The sequence below is a fragment of the Mangifera indica genome, chromosome 20, assembly GCF_011075055.1.
Source record: "Mangifera indica cultivar Alphonso chromosome 20, CATAS_Mindica_2.1, whole genome shotgun sequence".
NCBI lineage: Eukaryota > Viridiplantae > Streptophyta > Magnoliopsida > Sapindales > Anacardiaceae > Mangifera > Mangifera indica.
The window spans coordinates 443,118-470,681 of record NC_058156.1 but is presented as its reverse complement, the minus strand read 5'-3'; the positions used below and the strand labels follow the sequence as shown (position 1 = coordinate 470,681).

Here is a 27,564-nt window from a genome sequence, read left to right as displayed (position 1 = left end):
AATTAGGGCTAGATTCGAGCCGAGCTTGACTCGGTTCACATAGAGTTGGCTCGAGTTCGAGCTTGACCGAGCTTGGCTAAGGCCGGCTCGTTTCAGGCTCGACTGAGTTGAGCTTGAACCCGACTTGTTTTTCATTATCAAAAGACGTTATTTTAATACATATTGATCAAAACAACGTCATTTTGTATCAAAAATTTTAATTAGAAAATCTAATAAGTAGCTCGAGCTCGATCGAGCTTGGCTAAGGTGGGCTCGTTTTAGGCTCGATCGAAACGAGCTCGAGCTCGAGTTGGCTTAGCTCAAATTCAACCCTAAACATAATAGTCAAACTTCATCAATTATTAGGGTTTATCATAGAAAAAGTAAAATGAAATCCTTCGAGAACATTGTCTCCTTGTAGAAAATTGAAGGATATGTTTGGTTTGAGCGTTTTTTATTATTAAAATTAAAAAATTATATAAATATATATTATCTTAAAGATTAATTAATATTTATAAATAGTTATTGTATTTGATTAATAATAGTAAAAGAAGATCGGCAAAAATAAAATTATAATAAAATTTTGATATAAAGATGATGTGTAATCATGTGATTTGATAATTTTAAATTAAAAATAAAATAATATTTAAGTACATAATAATATATTATCTGTATATATAAATTATATACTTAAAAAAATATATAAATAATATTATTTTAATAATATTTTAATATTATCACTAAAAAAGACCCCCATATTGGGACTGTTAAGCATGAAAGAAATTTATGAGGTTTGGAAGGTCCTTAAAAGACAAAATTTTACAAGGATTTATTTGCTTTAATTTGTTGGTTATATTCATAATGCCCATGTCTCCAATGAGGGTGGGCTAGAGACAAAGAAATTTGTCAAAATAATAAATTTGATCAATTAACTCCAAAATTGATTGAAATTTGTCTACTTTTGAGCAACATGCACATTGATTGACAAAATTCTAATGCATGTTGGGTTACAAACAGATAAAAAGATTCGAATAAAAAGAAAAAAAACTATTTATAAACTTTTCAAAATATTACTTTTACTTACAAGTATTTAGAGGGTTCGAGAGGCTCGAAACCCTTTTTTTTCGGCCTAATCTATAAAGACACAACCCACACTATAATGGGTTGACTTAGTTTAACTTGACCCGACACTATTTATAATTATTTAAAATTTTTATTGATTATTTAAAAAAATTATTAATTATTTATTATTACATAAATAATTCAAATAATTATAATGGGGATCTAAAAGTATTTATTAATGTTTTAAAAAATTAAAAACTAATAATAAATTATTATTAATGTGATGGGAAAATAAAAAAATTAATGGAAAGAATCTAAACTTATTAATTATTTATTATTGATGTTATGGGAAAACCCAAAATATTAGTTTAAAAAATCCAAAAGACATAACAAAAAATAAAAAATTATATATAATCAACTAGTTAACCTGTCAAAAGCCTACAAGTCCACCCATTAAAAGTGTAACACAATACGATCCATTTTAATATGAGTAGTGTCACGGGTTTTAGTATTTGTGTAAACCTTAACTCGACACGGTGGACAACGTCAAAACTAATCTGACTTGACACAACCCACTATTACCTCTACTCTTAAGTATGGTTTGTGAGAATTATTTAATTATAAAAAATAAAAGATTGTCACATAAATAAATTACTTTAAGGGTACATTTGCTTCAAAGAATATTTTATAACTAAAATTGAAAAATTAACATAAAGGTAGATTTTCACAAGGGTGCATTTAGTTTGAAAAATATTTTATTACCAAAATATAAAAATCCTAGAAAAAAAATAGTAGATCACTCACTATGCTGTGGGTTGTACTCCAAACCTTCAAGATTTGTAGGTCTTGATATAGTAGGGTTTATGGCATGACAACCCTACTGAATTTTAACATTGCCTATTGTCGACACTAATAGAAGCTACGAGGTTTTAGTATAATTTTTCAAATTTAGTCTAGGCTCAAGCCTATAACTCTTATACTTGTCAAATTTAATCTATTAGTTTGAAATTAAATTAATTGTACTAAATAAATAAAATATTAAGGCAAATAATGGGTTTCATAATTTTTATATCTCGATTAGTTTTTATAGTGGGTTTGATGTTACGAGGTGGATTTGAAGACCTACATTGAAGTATTTTAAAATGTTATATTTTTTTATTGAATGGGTTAAATTTTTATTATATTAAATTAAAAAATTTAAAAATAAATAATTTTAATTATGTTTATTTTGTATCTTCAATAGAAAATATTAAAAATTTATTTTTTTATATAAAACAATGAAAACATTTAACTTTTTAATAAGAAAATATATTACTTCAATCTATTTAATAAATAAACTTGAGAGTTTAATTTATTTAATAAAAAATAAAATTAAGTTACTTTAATAAAAATAAATGATAGTTTAATAACTTCATTTTGAAAGGTAGCTTGCTGGAATATTATATTATAATAAGAAAGTTGCCTCCACATGCTGCTATGCTTTTAACATTGCATTGGTAATAGCAGCGCATTGGTCTTCTCTTCAAAGAGAATCATTCAATTCAATAAACCATTATGATTAGCATTACACATGTTCGGAGACTCAGGGTACAACCTACGATCTCATGAGACGTGCCTTTGTAGACCTTTAACGAGTCTATTTGCATAGCTTGTAGGTTATGTTTCTGTAGGTCAAGCTTTTTCCATATGGGTTAACTCAACCCCTTTGATATGCGTAATTAGTAATCATTCCATTCAAAACAACAACTATTTTATAGTGTACTATATGAACTATGGGAAAAGAAGATAATTAGGAAAAAGAAAAAACCTAGAATTGAGATATTATTATCTTATTGAGCTTGAGTTTGAGTTTGAGCTTGAGCTCTCTTTTGAGGAAATCGAGTTAAACTCGAATTAAACACTGGTTGATTGGTTTGAAAGCGCCCCTAAGCATGTGCACCCAGGAGTGTCAGTTGATCGTGAGTATTTTGGCTCCACTATTGGTATTCCACACTTTAACCCATTGTTTTTCCCATTGTGAATCACAAGTTAGGGCTCAAAATCTTATTGTTCATCAGCCCAAACCTTTGGACTAAACAAGTTAGGGCCAAGCCTAGTTAAAGTTTGGCCAACTCTGAGAGATCCGCCTCAGTATATGTTGACGGTGACAGGGGAACAAAAATGGGATTTTGATGTGACACAACACAAACTTGTCAACACGACACAGAAACTAGCTTGAAGTTGAATTAGAATAATTACTTTATTTTTTTTTTTTAATTTTAAAGATAAATATCTTCCATGTGGGACACTTGTTCTATCCCAGGTTTTCAAGAACTGTTCTGTGTTTCTCTTTGTTACTCTTAATCTGATTATCAATCTGGGTAAATTCATTTTTGGATTTTCATTTTAGTTTCTGTTAGTTTTTATTTAATTTTTGTTGTTGTTGTTATTACTTATTCTTCCTTTGATTTTTCTCGTCCATAATAATTATCCATGCATGATATATCCTTATATAAGAACCCAGAGTGACACTGTTTTTCTTTTATCTGTTTCTTTCTTGTGGAAATAGTTTTTTTTCTTTGGGATTTTGTTTCCTGGGTTATCGCTCCCCTTTCATCAAAATAAGAATCCCTTTTGAAGTTTACTTAGTGGTAGCTAGCTTGGTTACTGTACTGAAGCATTAGTTCGTAGTAGTTTGTTTTTTTGTCTTTATGGGGATTAGGCTCAGTTGATTCTTCCATTCAAAAGTTCGTGTTTGGCAAAGACCAATCTTTTGGGTTTGGTCTCCTCATCTCCTGTGATTGCGTAATCCCATTTCATTTTAATATCTTTTAGAACATTTTTATGTGTTTGCACATACTAGTGTGCATATCTTTTACAACATTTATGCGTGTGATTACGTAATCCCATTCCATTTTAGTATCTTTTATCTATTTACTATTTTTTGTCTGGAAGGTGGGGTGGTTGGTGCAATATTTGATAGTTTTAAATTGTTGATTCTTAATTTGTTGTCAGGTTTTAGGTTTATCTCATTACCTTCAGTTGGCTTAAACGGAATTGGCATAGTTTTGTTGAATATCTTTTCCTGAATTGTGTTTTGAATAGTCTGGGGGATCTGTGTATGCTTGTGCATACACAAGTGCCCCTGCTGATGGTGTCTGTAAACTGTAGATTTTCTTGGGAGTGTTGCATAAATAATTTTATGTGTATTCCTTTTGCAATGTCAGGCTACTAGTTGTGTTAGCTTTTTTTGAAATTCAGGGAAAAAAAAATCTCAGAATTAGTGTTTGCTTAGTTCAGAGGTTTGTGAAAATCTTATTCTTCGTTCAGTCAAATTATGGAAGATGCTTATGAGGCAGTGATTTCTAATTTCTAATCATCTATCATCTAGGTCAGGAGTCAAAGAAATTACTTGTCTTCATATTATTTGCTTTATGTAAGTGGTTATTCTTTAAAATTTACTTATCTATTCTTATTTTTTGTCTTGAATTTTGTTGATTTTCTGGTGCTTTAACTTTTTTGTCAGAGGAGTAAGCAAACTGGCCAGAGGCTGATTTGTTCAGTTGCCACAGAGAACATACCAAAGCAAGTTGAGGACTCCAAAATGGATACTCCAAAAGAAATCTTTTTGAAGGATTACAAGATGCCGGATTATTACTTTGACACGGTATGCATGTGGTTACGTAAATTAGAATACATATTTTTTGAGGACTCATTATTTCATATATGGGGATTTTTCTTGTTTTTCTGTTGATTAATGGATGTACCAATGCAGGTGGATTTGAAATTTTCGTTGGGCGAGGAAAAAACAATTGTTACTTCGAATATAACTGTCTTCCCTAGGGTTGAAGGTGATACTTTGGTCTTTCTTTTTTTATTTTAGCATGTGATAGGTTGTTGTGTGGTAGTTTCTTCTTTGATATCAATGTAATTTCCATAACATTTGCATTCACCTATAATACTAGTTAATATGTTGTTCCTGCCATAATCTTAATATTGTTTTTCTTTCTTTTTGCAAGGTTACTATGTACAATTTATACTTTGCAAACATTGCCAGTCGTCTTATGTTTTAAACAAACTCCATTGAAACAGGTTCCTCTTCTCCCTTGGTTTTGGATGGAGTAGATCTAAAGCTTGTTTCAATCAAGACCAATGGTATTGAACTAAAGGTATGCCCTTTTTATGCAACCTTCCAAAATTATTGTCAATGTCATGTTGTTTCTAACTTTGTTATCCAAGTTTTACTATTTGGTTACTATAGATATGTTATTTGGAATTATTTTTCAATTTCTTTGTTTAGAATTTTCAGTTGACTTCTTTGAGGTGGGATTCAGATGTATGATTTAAGGATTTTAGTAAATTTATTTACTTTATTGTATTTATAGGAGGGTGAATATTGGTTAGATTCTTGCCATCTAACACTTACATCACCACCTCGTGGTACATTTACTGTGGAAATTGTCACTGAGATTTATCCTCAGAAAAATACTTCATTAGAGGTACATTGCTCTATTTCATATCAAGTGTAATTTGTTACTCCACCAGTGCTCTTATTATTAATTTAATTGTTTTGCTACAGGGGCTTTACAAGTCATCTGGGAATTTCTGCACACAATGTGAAGCAGAGGGTTTTCGTAAAATTACATTTTATCTGGTAAGTATCTTGAAGCAGTTACAATTTTAATAAGCTCTTACTCTGGATTATTAATCTTAGTTCAACTTTGGTATTAATTTTGCTAATAGGACCGCCCTGATATAATGGCGAAATACACATGCCGTATTGAAGCTGATAAGTCATTATACCCTGTATTGTTGTCTAATGGAAATCTCGCAGAACATGGAGATCTTGAGGTGATGTCTGCTTGTTTAGCAAGAGGCATTGTTTCTTCTTTGTGTTTTTTTCCCTTCCCTTTTGGTGTTGATTATTTAACAGTTATTAGCCCTTAATTGTACTTTATCTATTTTCCCTTGCAGGGTGGTAGGCATTATGCACTCTGGGAGGATCCCTTCAAGAAACCTTGCTACTTGTTTGCCTTAGTTGCAGGAAAGTTGGAGAGCAGAGATGATAAATTTGTGACCCAGTCAGGTCGGCAAGTGTCTCTAAGGATCTGGACTCCACCAGAAGACCTACCCAAGACTGCACATGCAATGTATTCACTTAAGGCAGCGATGAAGTGGGATGAGGATGTTAGTATTTTCACTGGTATCTTGGTTATTGATATCTTTTCAAACTTATGTTATTTCTCTTTGTTCTAAAGCCTCCTTCTATTTGTATGTGTTTACAAACAGGTTTTCGGTCTGGAATATGACCTGGATCTCTTCAATATTGTGGCTGTTCCAGATTTTAACATGTAAGTTGTGTTTTTCGTTAGGTCAAAATTTATTCATGTAACTATATTTAAATTCTATTAATAATTATATTATGTTTGTGACTCTTTTTTCCCCCTTAATACTGATACTATTTTTTTCTTGATTGATTTCTTAGGGGAGCCATGGAAAACAAAAGTTTGAATGTATGGCATCTGACTTATTTTGTTATTATAACTCTGTGTCTCTATGTGTGTGTGTGTGTGTACATATATAAATATATTTATGTGCTGTATAATTAAAGTCATATTGGACTTGTCTACAGATCTTCAATTCAAGGCTTGTCTTGGCGTCTCCAGAAACTGCTTCTGATGCAGATTATGCTGCAATCTTGGGGGTTATTGGCCATGAGGTCTGTTATCAATATGTATGATTTGAAGAAAATGAAGTGATTTCTCTTTTTACTGCTACTTCTTGTGACTTTTTTGTCATCTGTTCACTGCAGTATTTCCACAACTGGACTGGCAACAGGTGGGCTTATATTCCATTAATTTCATTGTTCTTTTGTAGAAGATACTGAATCATTTTATTAATCCAATTTTGTACTTGTCTGAATTCTTCGCCTCTTTAATTTTGAATTTTTTTTTCTAAATAACATTCATATTTTAAGTTTGTTGTTTGAATTGTTTGGCATCCAGACCTATATTCTTATGAAGGTGGTCCTATCTTTATTATTATTTTTCTTTTTTAAGATTCCACTTGTACTGGTACTGAACAAATTTTTAGTTATTAAATTTTTTCAGAGTGACATGTCGTGATTGGTTCCAGCTCAGCTTAAAGGAGGGTCTCACTGTCTTTCGGGATCAGGTATATCTAATTTCTGTCTTCATTTAGTTGGTGCAAATGCAACCTCAAGGCTTATGAATAGGAGCAATCATTCTTGATAGGAATTCTCATCTGACATGGGAAGCCGTACTGTAAAGCGGATTGCTGATGTTTCAAGGCTTCGTAATTCACAGTATCCACAGGTTCTTTTACTTTTTTTTTTTTTCCTCTTGATTCTTTCCCATACCTTCAAATTGATGCTTCACTGATTCTGTTTGGTTGATGCTATTATACTATTACTATTTATGCTCTATACAAGTTCGTTGGTGAAGATATATGATTCCACGGTGATGCACACCGTATGTGGTATATCATACTCCCTTTCAACTAGCAACTGAAAATCTATTTTTTTCTATCTATCAGGATGATGGTCCTATGGCTCATCCCGTTCGACCACATTCTTACATTAAGGTTAGTGGTCACCTTTATTTTGTGACACTTACGTAAAGTAGTATTATTTCGTCTTAAGCTATCTTAAATGTATTATACATGACTTGTTCTAAAATTTCTTGCTTCTTTCCCTTGCAGATGGACAACTTCTACACAGGCAAGTTTTTTGTTCCTTATAATTTGAAATAACCTGAAGGTTGCATGGAGATACTTGTTTTTCAACTTGGATATTCTGTTTTGCCGCTCTCTCATATTTTGGCTTTATTGTGAATTTGTGTTGCATATGATTCTGATATGGACCTGCTAACGTCAAATTGCAGTGACTGTATGTTTTAGTGTTTTGCTGTGCGTCTTTTACTTCTGGCTACCTTTTCTTCTGATGAGATATTAACTTTTCCTTGCTGTTTATTTTGTGACAGGTTTATCAAAAGGTTTGACTTCATTCTATCATATTTGTGTGTGAATGTGTGCATTCATATGTTTGTGAGTGATTAGAACCATCATCTATGTATCGATGGCTTATGATTATATTACAACTTATCAGGGAGCTGAAGTTGTTAGGATGTACAAAACTCTACTTGGGAGTCAAGGCTTCCGGAAGGTATGTTTGTGGAAATGTCCAAATCTGGAACTGCCTCTTATATGAGTAAACATGAGTTGTGCCAAAAAGCTGCTCACCTTGGAGCTAGTAATTGGATCATTCTTTCCATAATTCAGGGAATGGATCTATATTTTAAGAGACATGATGGGCAAGCTGTAACCTGTGAAGACTTTTTTGCTGCCATGCGAGATGCAAATGATGCAGATTTTGCTAATTTCCTATTGTGGTATGGACTGTCATCTTCTCATTTGAGTTGTCTGATGGTTTTAATGCTTATGCTTTTGCATATAATGAAAATTTCAGGTACTCCCAAGCAGGTACTCCTCGTGTGAAAGTCACTTCTTCCTACAATGCTGAAACTAATGCTTATTCTTTGAAGTTCAGGTACACATTTGAAGGATATAATTATGGTAATCCATAACTTTCCTTTCTAATGATAAACGGTAATAACTTTTTGCTTGCTGGTGGGGATTTTCAGTCAAGAGGTACCACCAACCCCCAGGCAGCCAGTGAAAGAGCCCATGTTCATTCCTGTATCAGTAGGTCTGCTGGACTCAAGTGGCAAGGACATGCCACTCTCGTCTGTGTATCATGATGGCACAATGCAGCCCATTGCAGGCAACAATGAACCAGTCTACACTACAGTTCTTCGAGTAACCAAGGTCATTTAAAATCTTTTATGATGCTATTCTGGTTTTATATTTTTAAAATGGTTTGTGCTTTGCATTTTACATATTTTACAGTTTCTATATTCTTATATGGGCAAAGGCCTTTGGTATTGCTTAACTCATTTTTTTCTCTCTGTTGATGCTTTCATAGAGGGCTTGCGGCTGTAAACTAGATTTAAAAAAGGCTTACAATTGACAATGGCAAGCTGCAGTTTTAAGAGCTAGAACCATATAAGTTCTTAACTTTCTTCATAACATTAATTTTCCCTCCATTATATTGTTACAAAGCAGAAAGAAGAAGAATTTGTGTTCTCTGATATACCGGAGCGGCCAATTCCATCTCTCTTGCGGGGTTTTAGTGCTCCCATCCGTCTTGAATCTGATCTATCTGATACTGATCTGTTTTTCCTGCTTGCTCATGATTCGGATGAGTTCAACCGGTTTGTCTTTCCTGGAGCAACAATCTTCTATCGTGTTGTTGAATAATTTGTAGAAACTTATTGATGAGATGATTTTTCTGTTTAGTTGGGAAGCTGGGCAACTATTGGCAAGGAAACTGATGCTGAGCTTGGTGGCTGATTTTCAACAAAACAAACCATTGGTTCTGAATCCAAAGTTTGTGCATGGCCTCAGAAGTATACTTTGTGATTCAAGCTTGGATAAAGTATGATAAGGGCTCCCGTTCAGATGGGAATATGGGGTTTCTGTATATATTTATTTATTTTTGGTTTTGGGGGTATTTGTGTGGAATATGAATTCACTTACCAACTTGAATTGCATTTAAAAATCCAGGAATTCATTGCAAAGGCTATAACTCTACCTGGTGAAGGAGAGATTATGGACTTAATGGAAGTTGCAGATCCAGATGCTGTACATGCTGTTCGAACTTTTATTCGGAAGCAGCTTGCATCAGAACTGAAAGCAGAGTTTCTGAGCACAGTAGGCCATCTTCTTTGGAGTGGCATGACACTATAATGATGAATTCTTATTTTTTTGTATCATCTTGTTGATTGATCTCCCTTGATGAATAAACTTGATCTTTTTGTTTTTCTCAGGTTGAAAAAAATCGGAGTACTGAAAAGTATGTCTTTAATCATGCTAATATGGCCAGGCGTGCTCTGAAGAATACTGCTCTAAGTCTGTGTTGCTTAACTTATTTATTCTCAAAATTTGCTGCAGTAAAATTGTCCTTTTACTAAATATATCTATGTTTGATCTGCAGCATGCCTTGCATCACTTGGATATCCAGAGATTACAGAACTTGCGATGCATGAATATAGAACTGCCACAAATATGACAGACCAATTTGCAGCTTTGGCAGCACTAGACCAGATTCCTGGTAAAACTCGTGAAGATGCTTTAGATGATTTCTACAGCAAGTGGCAGCATGACTATTTGGTAAGCTCCCAATCCAATATCTGTTTGTTGCTCAAGTGAAATTTTTGTAAGTCGTGTCGGTATTTCTCTCTTGCTCTGAAAACTGCCGTGATTGTTTGAGAATGTAAAATTAGTTTTTTTCTTCATTTTTTCAAATGGGTATTCTTTTGATTTTTCTAAGAAACATATTTGCGTACTCAAGGCCAAATTGATCTTATAACACGGTCTACAATCTTCTGCTGTATCAACTAATTTTACGAAGTTCTTTAAACCACTATAAATAAATTGTGTAGTTTCCTTTTACGCTAGCACATTGTGTATCTGTTTTGCAACAGGGGAAAAAAAAATTAAACCTACCACCTTACTCAACTTATTGCCCTTTGCTTTTCGATTTTACAATTATGTACCGGTACTCAACGTAGTTGTCAGTCTCCTCCACTTGTTAGAATTTGCAGACAACTTCATTTTGCTCTTTTGTCAGGTTGTGAATAAATGGTTTGCCCTTCAAGCTGTGTCTGATGTTCCTGGTAATGTTGAGCATGTCCGTAAACTTTTAAACCATCCAGCGTTTGACATGCGTAATCCAAATAAGGTAAGTGTCATCTGTCGCTGTGCTGTGTTGTTTCCTGTTTGTTTAATTTTGAAGATTGTACTTGTACATAATCTATCTTGCCACAGGTATACTCACTCATCGGAGGATTTTGTGCTTCCCCTGTGAATTTCCACGCTAAGGATGGCTCCGGCTATAAATTCTTGGGAGAAATTGTTGTCCAACTAGACAAACTGAATCCTCAGGTCTACAAATCTTGTGATTGCTGGTTGCAGATAGTGTAATTGAATCCTTTTGGTATGATCATTTCTTATTCTTATCTACTTATTGCAGGTGGCATCCCGAATGGTGTCAGCCTTCTCAAGATGGAGGCGCTTCGATGAAACACGCCAAAAGCTGGCCAAGGTAAGACTCTGGTGATGCCATTGCTGGTGTAGAGCAGTGTTAGAAACTATGTTGTTTGGTTATGCTGATAGACGTAACATTTTGCGATGGTGTACAGGCACAACTGGAGGTGATAATGTCGACCAATGGGCTGTCGGAGAATGTGTTCGAAATTGCCTCAAAAAGCTTAGCTGCTTTAAACCCTTGATCACTGTCCATGATAGCTGTTATATGAGAATTGAATAAATTGATTAGCCCACATTTTGTGTGATGAACATGGAATGGCTACATCCCTTAATCGACTGTGTGTGTTGTGAAATGCAGTCGTTTTAGTGTAAAAAAATCTTCTACGCGTGGGATACCTTACTTGCCCCGGACCTTAGCATTGAGTCGGGCTGGCACAGTTTGTCGCACGATGGGCTGTGCCAAATCTGGTGTGGCTTGGCCCGGGATGACCATCACTGATTCTTGGCAGGGGCAACGCCGGAATCGATGGTTTAAAAAACCAGATCGCATTGGCTGATCGGACTGGTTGAACTATTAATTGTTAGTTAAACCGGTTCTAATTTTGCAATTAAAGCATATTAAATTGGATTAAAGTTTTTAAACTATTCATTTCAATAGGATATAAAATCATATTTGACTTAGTTAATATAAAAAATTTATTATTATTTTTAAATGTGTTATAAAAACATAAATGTAACACTTTATTTATTATATTTAAATAGATATATTATTAAATTATATATTTAATGATGAATTATATAAAAACTTTTTAATAATATTTTTGAATAATTAACAATCTAATTATTAATCAATTGGTCTAATTATGAGTAGGGTTGGATCATTCTCTTTATTAGGTTAATATTCAATTTGATTTTAAAGATATTGTCCGGATCACATTCACATGTGGCAACGCTGATGCTAGCCCAGCCCCAAAGATCAAATATGCACGCTTCAGTGGACCCCAACCCAAATCACCAAGCTTTCGATGATTTTTAAGCTTTTTAGAATCCCCTAAAGCAGAAGTTAAATCTTCCCCTGAAATCTATGCTTACATAGAAGAGTCTTTTTATCTCTCAAAAAGCCCCTTTTCTTAAGTGGGTTTATCTGTCTCTCCCCCTTTTCAGATTTTATATTTAATAATTACATAAACAAAATTATTTAAAATATTATTCAAATTTATATCCCGATTGAAAAATCTTGAAGCGACCCTGTTATCCAATCAATATTTTACTCAAATATAAATTGATTTAAACTTGAATTAATCGTAAATGTTATTAAAAATAATTGAGAGTAGACTTAAATTAGGACAAACTCGAACTTAACTCAGTAGGGAGCTAGAGTCAGTTTTGATGAATAATAGAGAAGTTGGTTAAAGTGGGGGTGGTGGATAAGGGGGCGGCGCGGCGTGGCGCGGGGAAGGGGTGGGGCCTATGTTACGCAGTTGGTCTTGTGCGCACGAAAGCCATCAAGAAGAAAAAGTGGACGGGCACAAACAAGCACACGTGCATACATATTTGACATTATTCCTCTGGTCCCATAATCATCCCAATTATTTCCTTAATCCTATATTTTAAATCATATGACTAATCTACCCTCCTCACCTATCATCACTTACCTTTCTTCAATTCACGAAAAAGACAATAAGGATGAATTCGTACTAAATCAAACCAAATTATTATATTTAAATTAGTTTGAGTTTGACTTAGTTTAAAGAAAATCAAATTTGAATTTCGTTCGTAATATTGAATCAAACTTGAATGATTGATATTATAACAAAACCAAAATCTATAACACCATTTTCATGATTATCAATCAAAACGATATTATTTTGATATATATTTCAAGTTTTCTAAATTTATGAGTTTAATAAGTCAAACATTCATAACAATAATACAAACCCGTGAGTTAAAGATCATCAAAATAGTTTGAGACTTATTTGAATCAATAGTATCATTGAAACATTGAATAATAGCACTAAAAAGACAAACAACACTGAATTTAAATTAAACTGTTGAGTTGAAACTCTAATTCGAATTCGATTTGTTCGAGCCAAGCTGGCCTCCTGGAATCCACCTCTAAATACAACTCAACAACAAGGGCATAAATGTACATACATTAAAAAACAATTTTAGTCTAAAGTCTGGGTCTTCGAATTATCTCACACGATCCAACTCACTGCCGTGTTTGACCCCAACAGCGTTACTTCATACGAAAATACAAACTTTATTATAAAAATAAAATCTTATTTTTCATTTTTATTTTAATTTTTTAAAGATTGGAATAAGTAGTAGCTTGCTTTATAAATCTTAGTATCTCTCAATGTCTGTCTCTCTCTTTCTGGTTTGATCGTTTTCTCGGGAAAATTAAAATTTGATTTTTCTCGAGAAAATTTTAGAGATGAGAGGCGCGAATGGAAATTCTAGAGCTTTGAACAACACTTTCGAGACTATACACGCGGCTGCTACTGCGATCGCTTCAGCTGAGAATCGTGTTCCTCAAGCTACGGTTCAGGTGAATTATTTTCTTTTTTTTTTTCTTTCTTATTATCTTATTCTAGTTGTTTTGTTTATGTTTATGATTCGTGGATTTAAGATCTGTTTTGTTGATTATGGAGTTTTATTGTTATGTAAATTTGTTGCTTTTTTTGGAAGTAGTTTGTTTGAGAGCTTTTTCAAGTTTGACTTGTGACTTGTATTAGAAGATATATTATGGTGCTTTAGCTTGTAATTAGTCCCAAGTTGTAGTTTTTTTGCTTCTTTTCCTTTGCCTGAGTTTCTGTCTTTGAACTTATGATTTGATTTGGTGCCAGTAATTGTTGAAGTTGGCGAATTTTGGAAATTTTCATGATAAACTACTCTAAATAGATAAATATATTACCTTTTAGTTTGAATATTAGCTTTTTGGTGTGGTTTGCAACTGAGTTGAAGTTCTTGATTTAAACATTGGAAGCTCTCAGATTTTTTTTAAAGTACTTAGGAATTTGCAGTTAAGGTCGAATCAGAATTCATACGGATTAGTAATTGAAATTTCTTTATGAAAATTTCAAGAAAATATTTTTATTATTTCTAAAAGATTTTTTTAAATTTTTCTGTAGAAAAGTTACACTTGAATGAAATGATTACGTCTATTTGACTGAGCATGAAACTACGTCAGCTGTTATGTTACCAGTCAAGACAGAGTGGAAAATGCAATTTTTTTTTTTTTTTAAATAATGCATGGGGGGTTGGAAGCTCTGTGCATCAGATTTGCAATAGGTTTCTAACGAACTTGCTTTGATGCTTCTTTACTTGATACGTATAATGTATGTAAGACATCTAGGCATGATGATACTCAGAATAGATATGATGCTTTTACTATCTCAGATAACAAGCTTATAAGTTCATTTGACAAAGTGAGATAATTCCCTAGTTTTTCCAATATAGCTTTTCAGCAACCAGTTGGATTTAATGCCTTGCACTTATAAGATATTGTTGAGTTACACATGTTTCCTAGTTTCCTCTAGGTTGGTTATTAATGTAGAAATTCACTTCTGGAGTGTAAATTTCCCTTTCACTATCTGTAATTCTAGATGATGAAATGGGACTGGAATTGTAGCATGGACCATTCTTAGCCTCTGCCATCCTGTGTGAGCTTTCTTTGATAGTTATGCAGTGATCTTATAAAATCTTTACAATTGAATGTTCTGTTTTCAAATGAATGAAACCTTAACTGGCACTTTCTCTGGTCTCTGATATAAAAAAATGGACTGAAGCCCAAGGACTGATTGGCAAATGTTAGACCAACTGAATTTTTGATTATCTATCTGGTCCTTGATTTCATTTGGTAACAACATATGATTTTGGTATAACTTTGTGAACCTTTTTCATTTTTATTTATTCAGAAGAGAAGATGGGGCGGCTGCTTGAGCATGTACTGGTGTTTTGGAATTGACAAGCATAAAAAACAATTTGGGCCTGCTGTCTGCGTTCCTGAACCAACGACCTCCCGAATTGATGCATCCGCATCTGAAAATTCCACCCTAGCTCCTGGCTTAGTTCTTCCCTTCGTTGCACCTCCCTCCTCCCCTGCATCCTTCCTTCAATCAGAACCCCCTTCTGCTACACAATCACCAGTTGGTGTACTTTCTCTCAACTCTGTATCTGTCAATATGTACTCCCCTAGTGGGCCTGCTTCAATTTTTGCTATTGGTCCTTATGCTCATGAAACCCAGTTAGTCTCACCGCCTGTCTTCTCGACCTTCACCACTGAGCCATCAACTGCCCCTTTCACTCCACCTCCGGAGTCTGTCCACTTGACTACACCTTCCTCACCTGAGGTTCCATTTGCACAGTTTCTTGAACCAAATCTTCGATGTGGCGATGCTGGTCAGAGATTTCCGTTTTCCCAATATGAATTCCAATCTTATCAGCTTTATCCTGGAAGCCCAGTTGGCCACCTGATCTCACCTAGCTCCGGCATCTCAGGTTCAGGCACGTCTTCTCCTTTCCCTGAAGGTGAATTTACTGCTGCTGGATCTCAATTTCCCGAGTTCCGGATGGGTGATCCTCCAAAACTGTTGAACCTTGATAAACTTTCTGCCCGTGAGTGGCGGTCATGTCAAGGTTCTGGAACATTGACCCCAGATACTGTCAGGTCCACTCCTCACAATGGTTTTCTTCTGGACCATAAGATTTTCGAGGTTGCATTGCAGTCACCATCCGGAATTGGACTCCAAAATGATCAGGTTGTTGGGCATAGAGTCTCGTTTGAGTTGACTGCTGAAGATGATGTAAGATGTGTAGAAAAGAGGCCAGCAACATTGACTGAAGCCGTATCAGAATCTCTACAGAATGGAGCAAGTGCTGAGAGAGGAGAATCTCCCAGAAAAGTGAAAGATGTTTACCAGTGCCGTGTTGGAGAAACATCCAATGAGACGCCAGAAAAACCTCCAGCGGATGTGGAAGTGGCACCACAGCATCAGAAACAGCAGTCCATCACTTTAACTTCCACCAAAGAATTTAATTTTGACAATGCTGATGGAGATTCATGTGAGCCTAATCTTGCTTCTGACTGGTGGGCAAACGAGAAGGTAATTGGGAAGGGTACCGGGGCCATTAAAAACTGGGCCTTCTTCCCTATGATACAGCCGGGTGTGAGCTAACTGGTATGGTAAACACTCTGTTTCTCCATGTTTATGGAAGCATTATTTGAGGGGATCAATGGAGTTGATGACAACACAACAAATAATAGACAGTTTTGGTGTTATAGATATAGATGGGAAAGGTGACACATGAAGGCTGATTTTGAGTAATTAGTGACCTAAAAACAGTGGGGGCAATAGGTATAATTTTTCTTTAGTTTTGCATAGTGTATTATATAAATATCATTATTTTAGGCTGGAAGACGGGTTTATCATAAGTTTTTAGCTCTGTATCTTCGTCCTTTTTTACATGTATCATAAATGAATGATTGAATAATAACAATAATGATGCCACTAAACTTAACTTGATTAATACTATGACAACAAATGAATTGTGCAATCTTATTGTATTGCAGTTCCAAGAGACTTCCAGGTCAAGTCAACAACATTGAATCGCTTGGATTGGAATTAGTCTATCCCGTGGTCAGTCCGATTCAGGTTAAAGGTAGAATTCGTTTTAGCTTTGAACCGGTTTCATTTGCATTGAACCATATGAATTTTGTCAGGTCATATTGATGCAACCATTATGATGATATTAGCAACCTTGATTGTCGAGACCCTGTGGTTTGGGTTAAAGGGTGGAATTCATTTTAGCCTTTGGTTTCCGTATTAATCTAAACAAATCTTATTTAGTTTGAAACCATTATGGAACTGATCAGACTAAACTTCCCTATTCAACAAACCTAACTCAACCACTGCGTATAAATCAATCACTTTTCTCCAATTTGCTATCGAGTCTCGCGGGTTTTGGTTCTTTTACAATGCCCTCAATTTCAATTGCAAATTCGATGAAACCTTTGGAATCCAGTGTGGTTACGATTGATGTGGGTGGGCAAATCTTCCAAACTACGAAACAAACCCTAAACCTAGCTGGGTCTGATTCGCTCCTATCCCAGTTGGCTGAATCGTCTAACAGATTCGTTGACCGTGATCCCGAGTTATTTTCTGTACTTTTGTCCCTTCTACGAACTGGGAATCTCCCATCTAAGGCTAAAGCTTTTGATTTCGAAGACTTGATCGAAGAGTCACAGTTTTATAACATTGAATCGCTTTTGATTAGCTCTCAATCGAATACCTCGCAGTTTGACGCTTTCAACCTCGAAAAGTCGGTGGTACTGCCGTTAAATGGCGATTCGCCGTCGACAATTGCAACGACTGAGTATGGGACACTTCATGTTTGTCATGGAAGTAAAATTACGTCCTTTGACTGGTCCTTGAGAAGGAAGTCTACAATTTTGACACAATTCAGTGCTATTGATTCTTTGTTAGCCATGTCTCCGACTGTTGCGGCAGCTGGAGCCACTGATTTTTCTGGGCTGCAAGTTCTTGATCTTCGGAAAGGGTATGTGAAAGAGACTTTAAATTGGGATAATATGACCATGTCTAGTTGTACTGTACAAGCAATTGGCTCATCACTTGATCGTTTGTTTGTTAGTTTTGAGTCTTGTAGGAGAAATTCGAATTCTATTATGGTTTATGATATTAATAGTTTTAAACCCGTTAGTGAGATCGGTCGCAATGAGATTTATGGTGCTGAAACAGATTCTGGGATTCCAGCTGCTAAGTTGAGGTGGCTTTCGGGATATAATTTGCTCATGTCAGCTGGATCACATAGTGCCATTTCTGGGGTTTCGGGGCAATCAAATTGTGGGATGTAAGGTCTGGTAATGTTGTGTGGGAGGTTAAGGATAAGGTGGATTGCTTTTCTGATATCACCATATCTGACAATTTATCTGCAATTTATAAAGTTGGCATCAAATCTGCGGAGGTTTTTTATATGGATTTAAGGAAATTGGGAGATATGAGTACATGGGTTTGTCTTGGTGATGAGAAGAAAGTTTTTAATGAGAAGAAAGAAGGATCTGGATGTAAGATCGAGAGTCATTCCAACCAAGTGTTTTGTGCAAAAGGAGGGCATATAGAGTTCTGGTCAGAGATTGCGATGGGTTCGAAAACAAGTAGTGAAGGTGGGTTGTTCGAGGAGCGGGTGTTTAGGAAGAATTTGATTGGAAGAGTGAAGGATATGGGAGGTTCAAGGATAACCAATTTGGCATTTGGCGGCAACAAGATGTTTGTTACGCATATGGGTCAGCAGTTTGTGGAGGTTTGGCAGAGTTCAGTGAGGGGATTCTGATTGGGAAAGGGTTATTTACTGGGGTTATTGATATGGAAATAGCATCTCTACTTTGTTTAATATGAGAAAATAGTATATTTTCATTGTTAGTTGTGAGGAAACTGCAGCTTTACATCGTTTGATGCCCACAATTTTGGCACTTACGGATCTAAAAGAAAACAAGGAGCTTACTTTGAATCTTGGAGAAGTTCTTTGTGGATGAGAAGAGCATGTTTTAATCCAGAAGGATTGACCAAGTTGCATGCTCTCTGGTCTTAAACTGGAGCTACAAGCTTAGTTCACATGGCTTAAGCATTAGCTGGAGTTGCAGTAAGTGCCTTCTCTGCATTGTTGTAAATCTATCATTCGAATCTGGATCCACTGTCATCATAGTAGATTTTCTGACTTATGATGTGAATTTTTTCATCAACCCTGTAATTATATATGTTTCATTATTATAATTAAATTAATCTGTTTTTCTCATTGTTGAACACTAATTATTTGACATGTGGCTTCGCATACCTGTTTGATTGCTGTTGGGATGAAACAACCCTCGCATCACATCTGAATCAAAATGACTGCTTTCCATGTTTAGAACTCAAGCTCATTTTAAGTGGCTGAAGATGTTGGAGGAGGTTTCCAGTGGGATGAACAATATCGTTGGAGGGGAATTTGAGTTGAATTATCAAACTGAAATTCCAATTCGAATTTAACTTAAATAAAGTTGAATGTTAATTCGAGCCGAGTTGACCCAATTCAAATCTAGCCACAATAGCACTAGGGAGCTATTAACAAGATGAACGTTATTGTTGGAGAGAATAATAGTATCACTAATGAAATAGACAATTGGAGAGATGAAAATTATTGCTAATGAAATAAAACTCTAGCTCAAGATTAACCCGTTTGAACTGAAGTGTGGATTTGAACAGAGTCAATTTGGATTAGATCCAACCTAAATATAAATGAAAACATAATAGGTATCTTCAAAGAGTTTACAAGGAATGGAATAGACTGGCATAATTTTATGGATGCAAGTATAAATAAATACCATAGTGATCAGCAATTCGGCCAGAATTACCAGTTTTAGGCCAAGCAGCTGCTATGAGCCGAGGATGGGATAAATAAAAAAAAAGCAAAAACCTCAAATACAAACAGCCATATCAAGCAGATTCTACCATCTAGACAAAACCTGGAATCTTATAACTTAGCTGCTGTTCTTCTGTACGGTGCCTTTTTAACCCATCATCGTCCTTCACCCAAAATTTAGTCGAGGGAAGAGAAAAACATGAATCCAATGCTAACTACTCTTCTAACTCCTCTGCGTTTCAAGTGTAAAAACAATATACAGTTCTTTAAAATACCAGACTTTCTCATTTCTTGTATCTGCAAGCCCTCTTCTTGGTGAAAACATGTTGCAAACACCCGCATTGTGTCAAACAGGGTCAATTTAACTGGACACCAGAAGAAACATACAGATGCCAGGATGGAAGAAACCCACTCACCAGACTTGATTGAGAATACCAAGGCTACCGCATACTGAAACCATTCGTCTGCGATTCACTCTTTGCAGATCAGCCAACTTGTTAATTTTACTTTTATTATGCAGACTGATGTTCTTTGTAATGATTATGATAACCAATATCAAGCATCAGACAAGAATTCACAAACTTGGAGCAGTAATTAAGACTTCATTTGATAACTACCTCCATTAATGTGACCAAACATCGATGAGCTTGGATTTAAGTCCACAGAAGGGTTTAACTTTGCATGATTTCTCAAGATCTGCTCAGATACTTGATCTGCCAAGACTGGCCATCCATCATACAACTCCCGGGTGTCCCCATTCCCTGGACGTCCAAACTGGTTTACATGAATACCTCCTTCAGATGAAATAACTTCCCTGAAAACACGAGGATTGTGACATTCCTTGAAGCAAGTCAGGCTGAGGATCTTGAAAAGGGCTGCTAGAATTTGTGTGGAAATTGTTTTGGAACCTGGGGACAATTCCAATGCCTTCATGTAAGTAGTTTGTTGGCTGCTGCTGGTGATGAAACGGGATAGCACCACCTCCACCAGTGAGTGGAGTCGGTGAACCGGACACAGTATGAGGACTAGATATTGGAGAGGGAGACATCCTTCCACTAGCATGCTGTGTCGACCTTGTATGTAAAAGTGGACTCCCAATGGGCGAAACTGGGCATGACATATTCCAAGGAGTATGTGCTTCACTGAGGTGCAGAAGATATTGGACAAAGAAAATTCAGTACAGTAAAAGACAATTTTTGCAACAGTACAGCTGAAATCACACCAAGGGATTGATGCAGAAGAAGTGTAAGAAAGCCCAGAAAAAATAAAATAAGAAATTCTTTTATCTTTTGAAAGAAAAAATATCAGATAGCAACTCATATCATATAATTTCTTGCATTAAACTTCATTCACGGAGCAAGATATCATGGTCCTCAATGCACTACGTTAAATAACAAGAGAATGTGTGTGTATGTATACATGTATACAAGAAAGGACAGAAGGAAAACCTTGATCCCGAACCAGTTCTTAATCCCCTAGACTGGTAGTTAATCCCTTCTGAGTTAAAGCTTGAAAGATTTCTGGTCTGTCCAACACCCTAATAGAAGAACAAAAGCACAAACAAGGAGTTAACAAGACCATAAAATGAATAGCAGCTGAAGTAGAAAAATAAAGGAAATTGATCTACAATCTTTGCAAGTACATAGTTTAGATAGCATATACTATTTCAGTTAACTAGACTCTTCCTCAGAAGAAGAAAGATATTTGATGTAACTAATACCAAATATAAAATCAAATCAAATGTTTATGTGATGCTGCTTGAGTTAGAGAAGCTGAATAAATATTTTACAAAGGTAAAGAGTAAGATACGAAGAAGAGGATCAGATCAGATCAATATGCACTAAGTTATAAGACCCACAGAGTTCATTGTGAAGTAGCAGGTTAGCAGGTGGTTGACGAATTTTGCTTTGTTTGACATGACAACATACAGGCTCTAAATGGAATAGACTGAAAAAAAAAATATTGGTAGCTTTAGAAGTTGCACTATAGGAACACTACAATTCTATTAATACTATACAGAAGAAAGACAAACAACAATTCATAGCTTTCTGGAACTAAAACAAAGTAGTGAAAAAAAACATATTCCAACAATCAAGGAAACAAATCAAACAAAATTTAGGAATATTATAAAACCTTTTCCAATATATGGACAACAAAACAGTCCACCATGTCTCTATGCCTAGGTTTGAAATTAAGTTGACAGTCTAAAACCCTATTCCTATTTCACCATGCAATAAACATGTGAATTTATCTTATAAAATTTTAGTTGGTGTTTTTGTTAATTACTAGGATGATTAAATAAATATAGTGAAAATTTCCATCATATTTTGTTCATACAAATCATCATCTTTAGTAGTTAACAGTCTTTGTGCTTCTAAGTTCAATTTGTCTCCGTGAATTGGGCACGCTACTTAGATTCTCATTAAGAACAGCTTGAATCCCCAAGTGATAAGTCATCAAATCCATGATAAGATAAATCCAAAAGGAATTAATTGAATAAATATGACTGATAACTCTAAAAAAACTTGAACCATTTTTTTTATCAAATTGAAATAACTTGTCAAATTCTAGTCTAGATGCAGAAGGAAATAAATCAAATATATATCATAACTATTTTGAACTAAAATAAACAATCAAGGATAATATATCAAAATAATAAAGAAACAAAGAATTAAAAAAAGTAAAAAACTTGTTCCCACATCATATTGAAAGAAAATAGTCCATCAGGCTTATACCAGTATTTTCATAGCATGTGTAATTGGAGGTAGCATGTCTGCAGGCTCAGCACTCAAAATGGGTCTTTCCAATGGGGCAGCATTTTTAATAAACGGGTGGTCTAAAAGCATAGCTGCTGTAGGACGACATGCTGGATTCCGTTGTAAACAGAGCCTCACAAAGTCTTTCCCTTCATCTGAAAGATAATCAGGAATGGCAGGAAGCTCCTTGCTGTTTCCAATTTTGAACATAGCAGCCACCTTTAAAGAAGCAAAAACACAAAACAATAAAAAGAAAAGTAAATATGGTAAATGAATTAAATTGAAGAGAACTGGCAAAATAATTTCGATTCCAGCACACACAGATTTACCAAGAGAAGTATTTAGCTGTACAAAACCTGAAATTTAATTATACGAAAAAACTAAAAATAAAACATGTCAATTCTTTGTACTAAAATTTTACAAACCCCTTTGTACTGACTCCAAGGTGGTTTGGTGGTAGCCATCTCCAAAACCGTACAACCAAGGCTCCATATATCAACAGCAAGATCACAACCATTTGAATTCTTTATGACCTGAATAATCAATGCAATTAAAACATTAGAAAGCATAAATGAGAATCTTAATGCAAGAGTATATCTGACCTCAGGTGCCATCCAATAAGGGCTTCCCTTGAATGACAATGGACAAGACTGCCCAGTTATCTGCAATTCAGATAAACAATATTAGAACAATCAGACTTCACCCAAATATCAAAATATTACTTACAGCAACCCCCTCTCGCACTTCTATTTTAGGAGGAACAAATGTAAGAAAATCATTAACTGTAATAAATGTAATATGATTTATTATACAACCCTTGCGTCATCATTTACTCATTTATGACCTTTGTTGGTGAGCATCTAATCAATTTAAGATACATATTCTTACATGCTTTGCCATCCCAAAATCAGCTAATTTCACATGGCCAGTGGGGTCTACCAGTATATTTGCTCCTTTGATGTCTCTGAACAAGGTTAAAACTAATCCATAAGCACACTATATTTCCAAGATGATTAACAGACATAAATATCAAAATGAGATAACCGCAGCCTCTGGTGTAACCAGAACAAAGAATTATTAACAAGCACACTACCTATGGACAGTGTTCTTAGCATGCAAATATTCAAGCCCTGACAAAATCTGTTGAGTATAACTGCGTATAGCATTCTCACCAAGCTGACCATATTCTTGAAGAATTTTATGAATGGAACCACCAGACACATACTCCAAGTATATATAAAGTTTGTCATCTACCTGTTCGTAACATAAAGAGCCTAACATAAGTTAAAATGATCCAAAGCATTGATTTAATTCTTATATGAAGATCAATCAAATACAACCTATTTGTACAAAGCATTTAGACATGTATGCAAAAACGTAATTTGTGTCATAGCAAGTAAAAAGTAGTACACCTGAATGGTTCAAAAACCTTCCAATAAGCTTTAGAAATTTGGAAGAAAAATCATAGCTAGCAAAATTTTCAATGGTCTCCTCTTTAAGTGACTGCATCAAGCTAGTCTAAATAATATTATAAGCAATACACCTGAAAAGTATATAGAACTCACAATTTCACATCCATAATACTGCACTATATTTGGATGTCTTAATTGACTCAGCATTGCAATTTCCTGTCAAATATCATCAGAATTATAAAATGTTACCTCTAAAGGAACTCATCTTCAAACTAGAAAATTTCCAACTAGCCCAATAAATACTTGAAATAATAAAAAAGATTAGAGAAAAAAATTCTTCTATTAAAAGATAACTAATTAGAGAAGAAAACCTTACTTGCCCCAGCTGTTGTGCACTTTCTTTTGACTTTACATCATCTGATAGAATTACCTCCTTCATAGCACACATCTCACCACTTTCACTAAAGCTCGAAAGACAAAGTAAAATCAAAGAATCAAATATGTAATATCTACAGAATTAGTGAATGAACAATTGTTGATAACTTCAATTGCACATATCTCACAAATCAATGAAATCAGAAAAAAAGAGATACACATTAATTTTGTAAATAAAAAGCAGTTTATAACTTTAAATTTAAGAAATATAATCACAACGGTAACATCAATGCTGAGCCGTGGACATCTTCAATCAGAAATTAAATGGTATAAAACAAGGATCAACTCATGATCAAATGCATTTAATAAGAACCACAACTACATTTAATTCTTGTATTGCTAAAGAAAGAAAAAAGTGCCAGAAAACAATGCTAACATGCATGAAGTGGTGAGAACTCATTAGAAAAAGGGAACTTAAATATTGAATGAGTGTAAAAGCTGAGTGGACACATCTTTTAGCAACAGACCTGTTAAAACCACGGTAGACATGTCCAAGTGTGCCTCTCCCTAGCAATTTTCCTTTCTTCCAGCATGAACCAGGGCTAGTTGGATTTTCTAGCCTACCTGGACTTCTGGACACTGATGGAGATGTTGCAGTTGAATATGAAGGAGAAAAAGGACAGTATTAGAGATTGTTATAGGGGGAAGGGGCAATCGGTGGCTTTGTTGTTTCCCATCATCAAGCCGGCCACTGGGAGAATCACTGACAGCCCCTCCAGCTCTTGGATGCAGAGGAGTGACAGCACCACTGTGTATTCTGGAGCTGGGACCGGGGCTTGCCATTTGAGGGCTTGGTATTGGAGAACACTCAGGGCTACACCTGATATGTGGCCAAAATAGTTGACGCATCGTATCCCCACCTACTGAGTTATGCCCAGAGTTATGGCCTGAGGCTGAGCCTGCACTAGAACAATGTCCTGATCCCTGCAAAGTTATATCTGATCGAGGCTTTCCTATCCAAAATACAGCATTCAAAACTTGTTCTGTACTGAATGCACTGATTGGACTTCTAGAGGGACTTGACCTTGAGCTGTCTGGAGCGCTATAGGGAACACCAGCATAAGGGATTTGTAAATTTTGCACATGGGAGCCCAGATGTCTCTGCTTAGGTGATGTAGACAGAGTCTGATTATTGAACAAAAGACTAGATGGCTTCAGTGCCTCCCTAGCACTCTTCTGATTGATTGCAGGGGATTTCTCCTTTTGCATTACACTTCAGCAAAGGTTAAAAATGTCTTATCAGATATGAAACAGTTCTAGAGATAGAGATCACCATGAATGATACAATGATTTCTAGTGACATGGAGAGAAACTCACCTTGAAGGACTGGTTGAGGCAGTTCTGGTTCCGTTTTCATAGTCAGATGTCAAGGGACTAAGGAGACGAGAATCTGATGCGTCATCACTATCACTGGAGCTGTCGCTAGAATAAGCAGCTGCTAAATCTACATCAGTGTCAGCAGGATCCAGCCTGTTAGGTACACATCCAGATGCTGGAAGGGGCAAAATCATTGATGACTTGGAACTTCTGTCAAATCTTGGTTTTGCTGATGCATTAATTCCAGAATCACTGCACCCAAGAGTAGCAAGGTGCCCCACTGGAAGTGGAAGTGGTTGGGCAGGCCTTTCTGCAAAACTTTGGCATTGTGATACATGTGTTGATGGTGGTGATGATCTTGATGGCACTCGGGATAGAGATCTCCTTTCTGAAACAGTGTCATTATACAGTCTCCCAGAACCTCCTGATCTGCTTCTGGATTTTTCTTCAGATGCAATCTTAAATTTGCGGTTTATTGTATCGATAAAACTCTCCTTGGTTGCTTTCTTCTTTTCTTCTTTGGATGAAGACTTCCCCCACCATGAAGGCATAATATATATCAAAGTTACTGAAAAAGAATGGGCAATGCCCAACTTAAGATTCAATACCTAACTATAGATCAGATGTAAAGATGCAAACTTAATGGCCACATTTGAAACTCATGTCTGCAAAGATGACATCAAGTCCAAGAATGCCAGCCAGGGAATCAGGGCGACCTGAAAGGAACTCTGTACAACAAGAACAGAAGCTTTAAGATAAACTCTACCACAGAGAAATAAGATACTACATTTATATGACCTGCTTATGTAAGATCATATCCAAACAAGAGATAGCATGGAAACTTATCATAAACAACATGCACAGGAAAATCCTCTAAACCAATTTACCACAGCAACAAATTTTATTTGGTTCATTGAATCTTAGAAAAATATTAAGTATTATTCGTTAAACACAAGCACAAAAGAAATATTTCTCTAAAATATGCTCCACTTCAAATCAAAGTTTCAGGAGCCAATGTATGCAACAATATGTAGATTATTAATACTTTCCATTAAAAACTTAATCAAACAATCATAACCCACTGAGTTATAATGTCATGCCTATACTCTATCCTTTAATAGGACTGTCAGGTTAAATCGCATCTGTGCTTATATGAATAATTCTCAGGTTTAACTAATTCCATGCTAAAATTGTAACCACAAAAAGAGAACAAGAGTTTCTTTCACTACCATAAGACTGATAAGTGAGATCCTCGCTTTAACACCAGTTTCAAACAATATGCAAAACCAGATGCATAAATCTAAAGAACCCAAAATACTCTTTCAATGTAGATCTATAAACTCATCCATTCACAAATCAGCCAAAACAAGCATTCAAATCAAATCAACAAGATTGACATAATTAAAACAAAACCCACTTCTCATGAAACACACAACAAAATCACTCAACTTAATAATCCACCTCAAACTTCACCTGAAAACAAAATCTCATATCTAGAGACACAAAATTAATCCAAATTAAGCAGCAAAATCTCAAACAACTCTTCACGCTCATACAACAAAACTTAACAAGCTCGTTACAGACTCGACATGCCACAAATAACAAACAAATCAAGTTCTCAAAATCTCTAAAGTTACCAACTTTGAGCTTAAAATCACTCTAAAAACTCTCCATAAATAAATAAATATCTAACATTAATTACTGTTTATAAGGGCTATGTGTAGCCCAAAAGAAGCCTTAGTTTCCACCAACGAATAAAAACTGAAAAGGCTCAAACAAGAGATAGCATGGAAACTTTTTAGAGATAGTGTTGCATGCACGAATATTATTTTTATTTAATTTCATAGACAAATTCTTAGTTGTTCTTGCAGCCTGTTGTCTTAGTCAATTAAGAGATTATTTATTGACTTAATTATAGTTAAGACGGGCGCACTCGTGAGACGCATGATGTATGATTATAAGATACCTCGTTGAATCAGAACCGTGGATCTGACACTTATAACTAAGGATGATTTAAGTTAAACTGATACATGTTTGGTTCAATATTCAATTCAAATAAATTGAGCTTAAGTCAAAGG

At 35.2% G+C, this 27,564-nt stretch overlaps 3 protein-coding genes and 1 pseudogene across 6 annotated transcripts; 3 read left to right on the top strand and 1 right to left on the bottom strand.

Moving 5' to 3' along the window:
* The first annotated feature begins 4,411 nt into the window (after positions 1 to 4,411).
* LOC123204531 (puromycin-sensitive aminopeptidase-like) lies at positions 4,412 to 11,781 on the top strand. Of its 2 annotated transcripts, XM_044621244.1 has the most exons (31): positions 4,412 to 4,456; positions 4,547 to 4,687; positions 4,796 to 4,871; positions 5,113 to 5,189; positions 5,406 to 5,519; positions 5,600 to 5,674; positions 5,764 to 5,871; positions 5,995 to 6,207; positions 6,310 to 6,371; positions 6,506 to 6,533; positions 6,653 to 6,739; positions 6,833 to 6,858; positions 7,131 to 7,194; positions 7,275 to 7,355; positions 7,576 to 7,623; positions 7,741 to 7,759; positions 7,923 to 7,927; positions 8,022 to 8,033; positions 8,147 to 8,203; positions 8,320 to 8,429; positions 8,507 to 8,587; positions 8,682 to 8,865; positions 9,163 to 9,311; positions 9,397 to 9,535; positions 9,664 to 9,810; positions 9,927 to 10,008; positions 10,094 to 10,269; positions 10,730 to 10,840; positions 10,927 to 11,043; positions 11,132 to 11,203; positions 11,301 to 11,781. In XM_044621244.1, the coding sequence occupies exons 2-31, from the start codon at positions 4,625 to 4,627 to the stop codon at positions 11,388 to 11,390; spliced, it is 2,673 nt and encodes an 890-aa protein (XP_044477179.1). In that variant the 5' UTR covers positions 4,412 to 4,456; positions 4,547 to 4,624; the 3' UTR covers positions 11,391 to 11,781. The 2 variants fall into 2 exon arrangements, with proteins under 2 accessions (XP_044477179.1, XP_044477180.1); XM_044621245.1 differs by lacking the exons at positions 4,412 to 4,456; positions 7,923 to 7,927; positions 8,022 to 8,033 and having other exon boundaries at positions 4,582 to 4,687; positions 7,741 to 7,763; positions 8,098 to 8,203.
* A 1,673-nt stretch (positions 11,782 to 13,454) lies between these two features.
* Positions 13,455 to 16,943, top strand: LOC123204559. Of its 3 annotated transcripts, XR_006499580.1 has the most exons (4): positions 13,455 to 13,699; positions 15,069 to 16,508; positions 16,724 to 16,790; positions 16,874 to 16,943. XR_006499580.1 is itself a non-coding variant. In XM_044621286.1 (2 exons), the coding sequence occupies exons 1-2, from the start codon at positions 13,586 to 13,588 to the stop codon at positions 16,326 to 16,328; spliced, it is 1,374 nt and encodes a 457-aa protein (XP_044477221.1). In that variant the 5' UTR covers positions 13,455 to 13,585; the 3' UTR covers positions 16,329 to 16,680. The 3 variants fall into 3 exon arrangements, 1 of the variants encoding a protein (XP_044477221.1); XR_006499579.1 differs by having other exon boundaries at positions 16,724 to 16,943; XM_044621286.1 differs by lacking the exons at positions 16,724 to 16,790; positions 16,874 to 16,943 and having other exon boundaries at positions 15,069 to 16,680.
* A 156-nt stretch (positions 16,944 to 17,099) lies between these two features.
* On the top strand, positions 17,100 to 18,963 carry LOC123204560 (BTB/POZ domain-containing protein At5g41330-like). Its single transcript, XM_044621288.1, is given in 2 exon segments — positions 17,100 to 18,002; positions 18,005 to 18,963. Coding segments are annotated over 2 exon segments (1,371 nt in total). The 5' UTR covers positions 17,100 to 17,128; the 3' UTR covers positions 18,502 to 18,963.
* Positions 18,964 to 19,351: 388 nt separating this feature from the next.
* Positions 19,352 to 27,359, bottom strand: LOC123204558 (annotated as a pseudogene).
* Between the last annotated feature and the right edge of the window lie 205 nt (positions 27,360 to 27,564).

Bases quoted from the DNA above. Each gene is read 5' to 3' on its own strand.
- LOC123204531 (XM_044621245.1), top strand. From the start codon at position 4,625: ATGGATACTCCAAAAGAAATCTTTTTGAAGGATTACAAGATGCCGGAT. The intron at 5,520-5,599 runs GTACATTGCTCT...GTTTTGCTACAG, and splicing joins AGAAAAATACTTCATTAGAG to GGGCTTTACAAGTCATCTGG. The intron at 6,208-6,309 runs GTTAGTATTTTC...GTTTACAAACAG, and splicing joins CGATGAAGTGGGATGAGGAT to GTTTTCGGTCTGGAATATGA.
- LOC123204559 (XM_044621286.1), top strand. From the start codon at position 13,586: ATGAGAGGCGCGAATGGAAATTCTAGAGCTTTGAACAACACTTTCGAG. The intron at 13,700-15,068 runs GTGAATTATTTT...TTATTTATTCAG, and splicing joins TTCCTCAAGCTACGGTTCAG to AAGAGAAGATGGGGCGGCTG.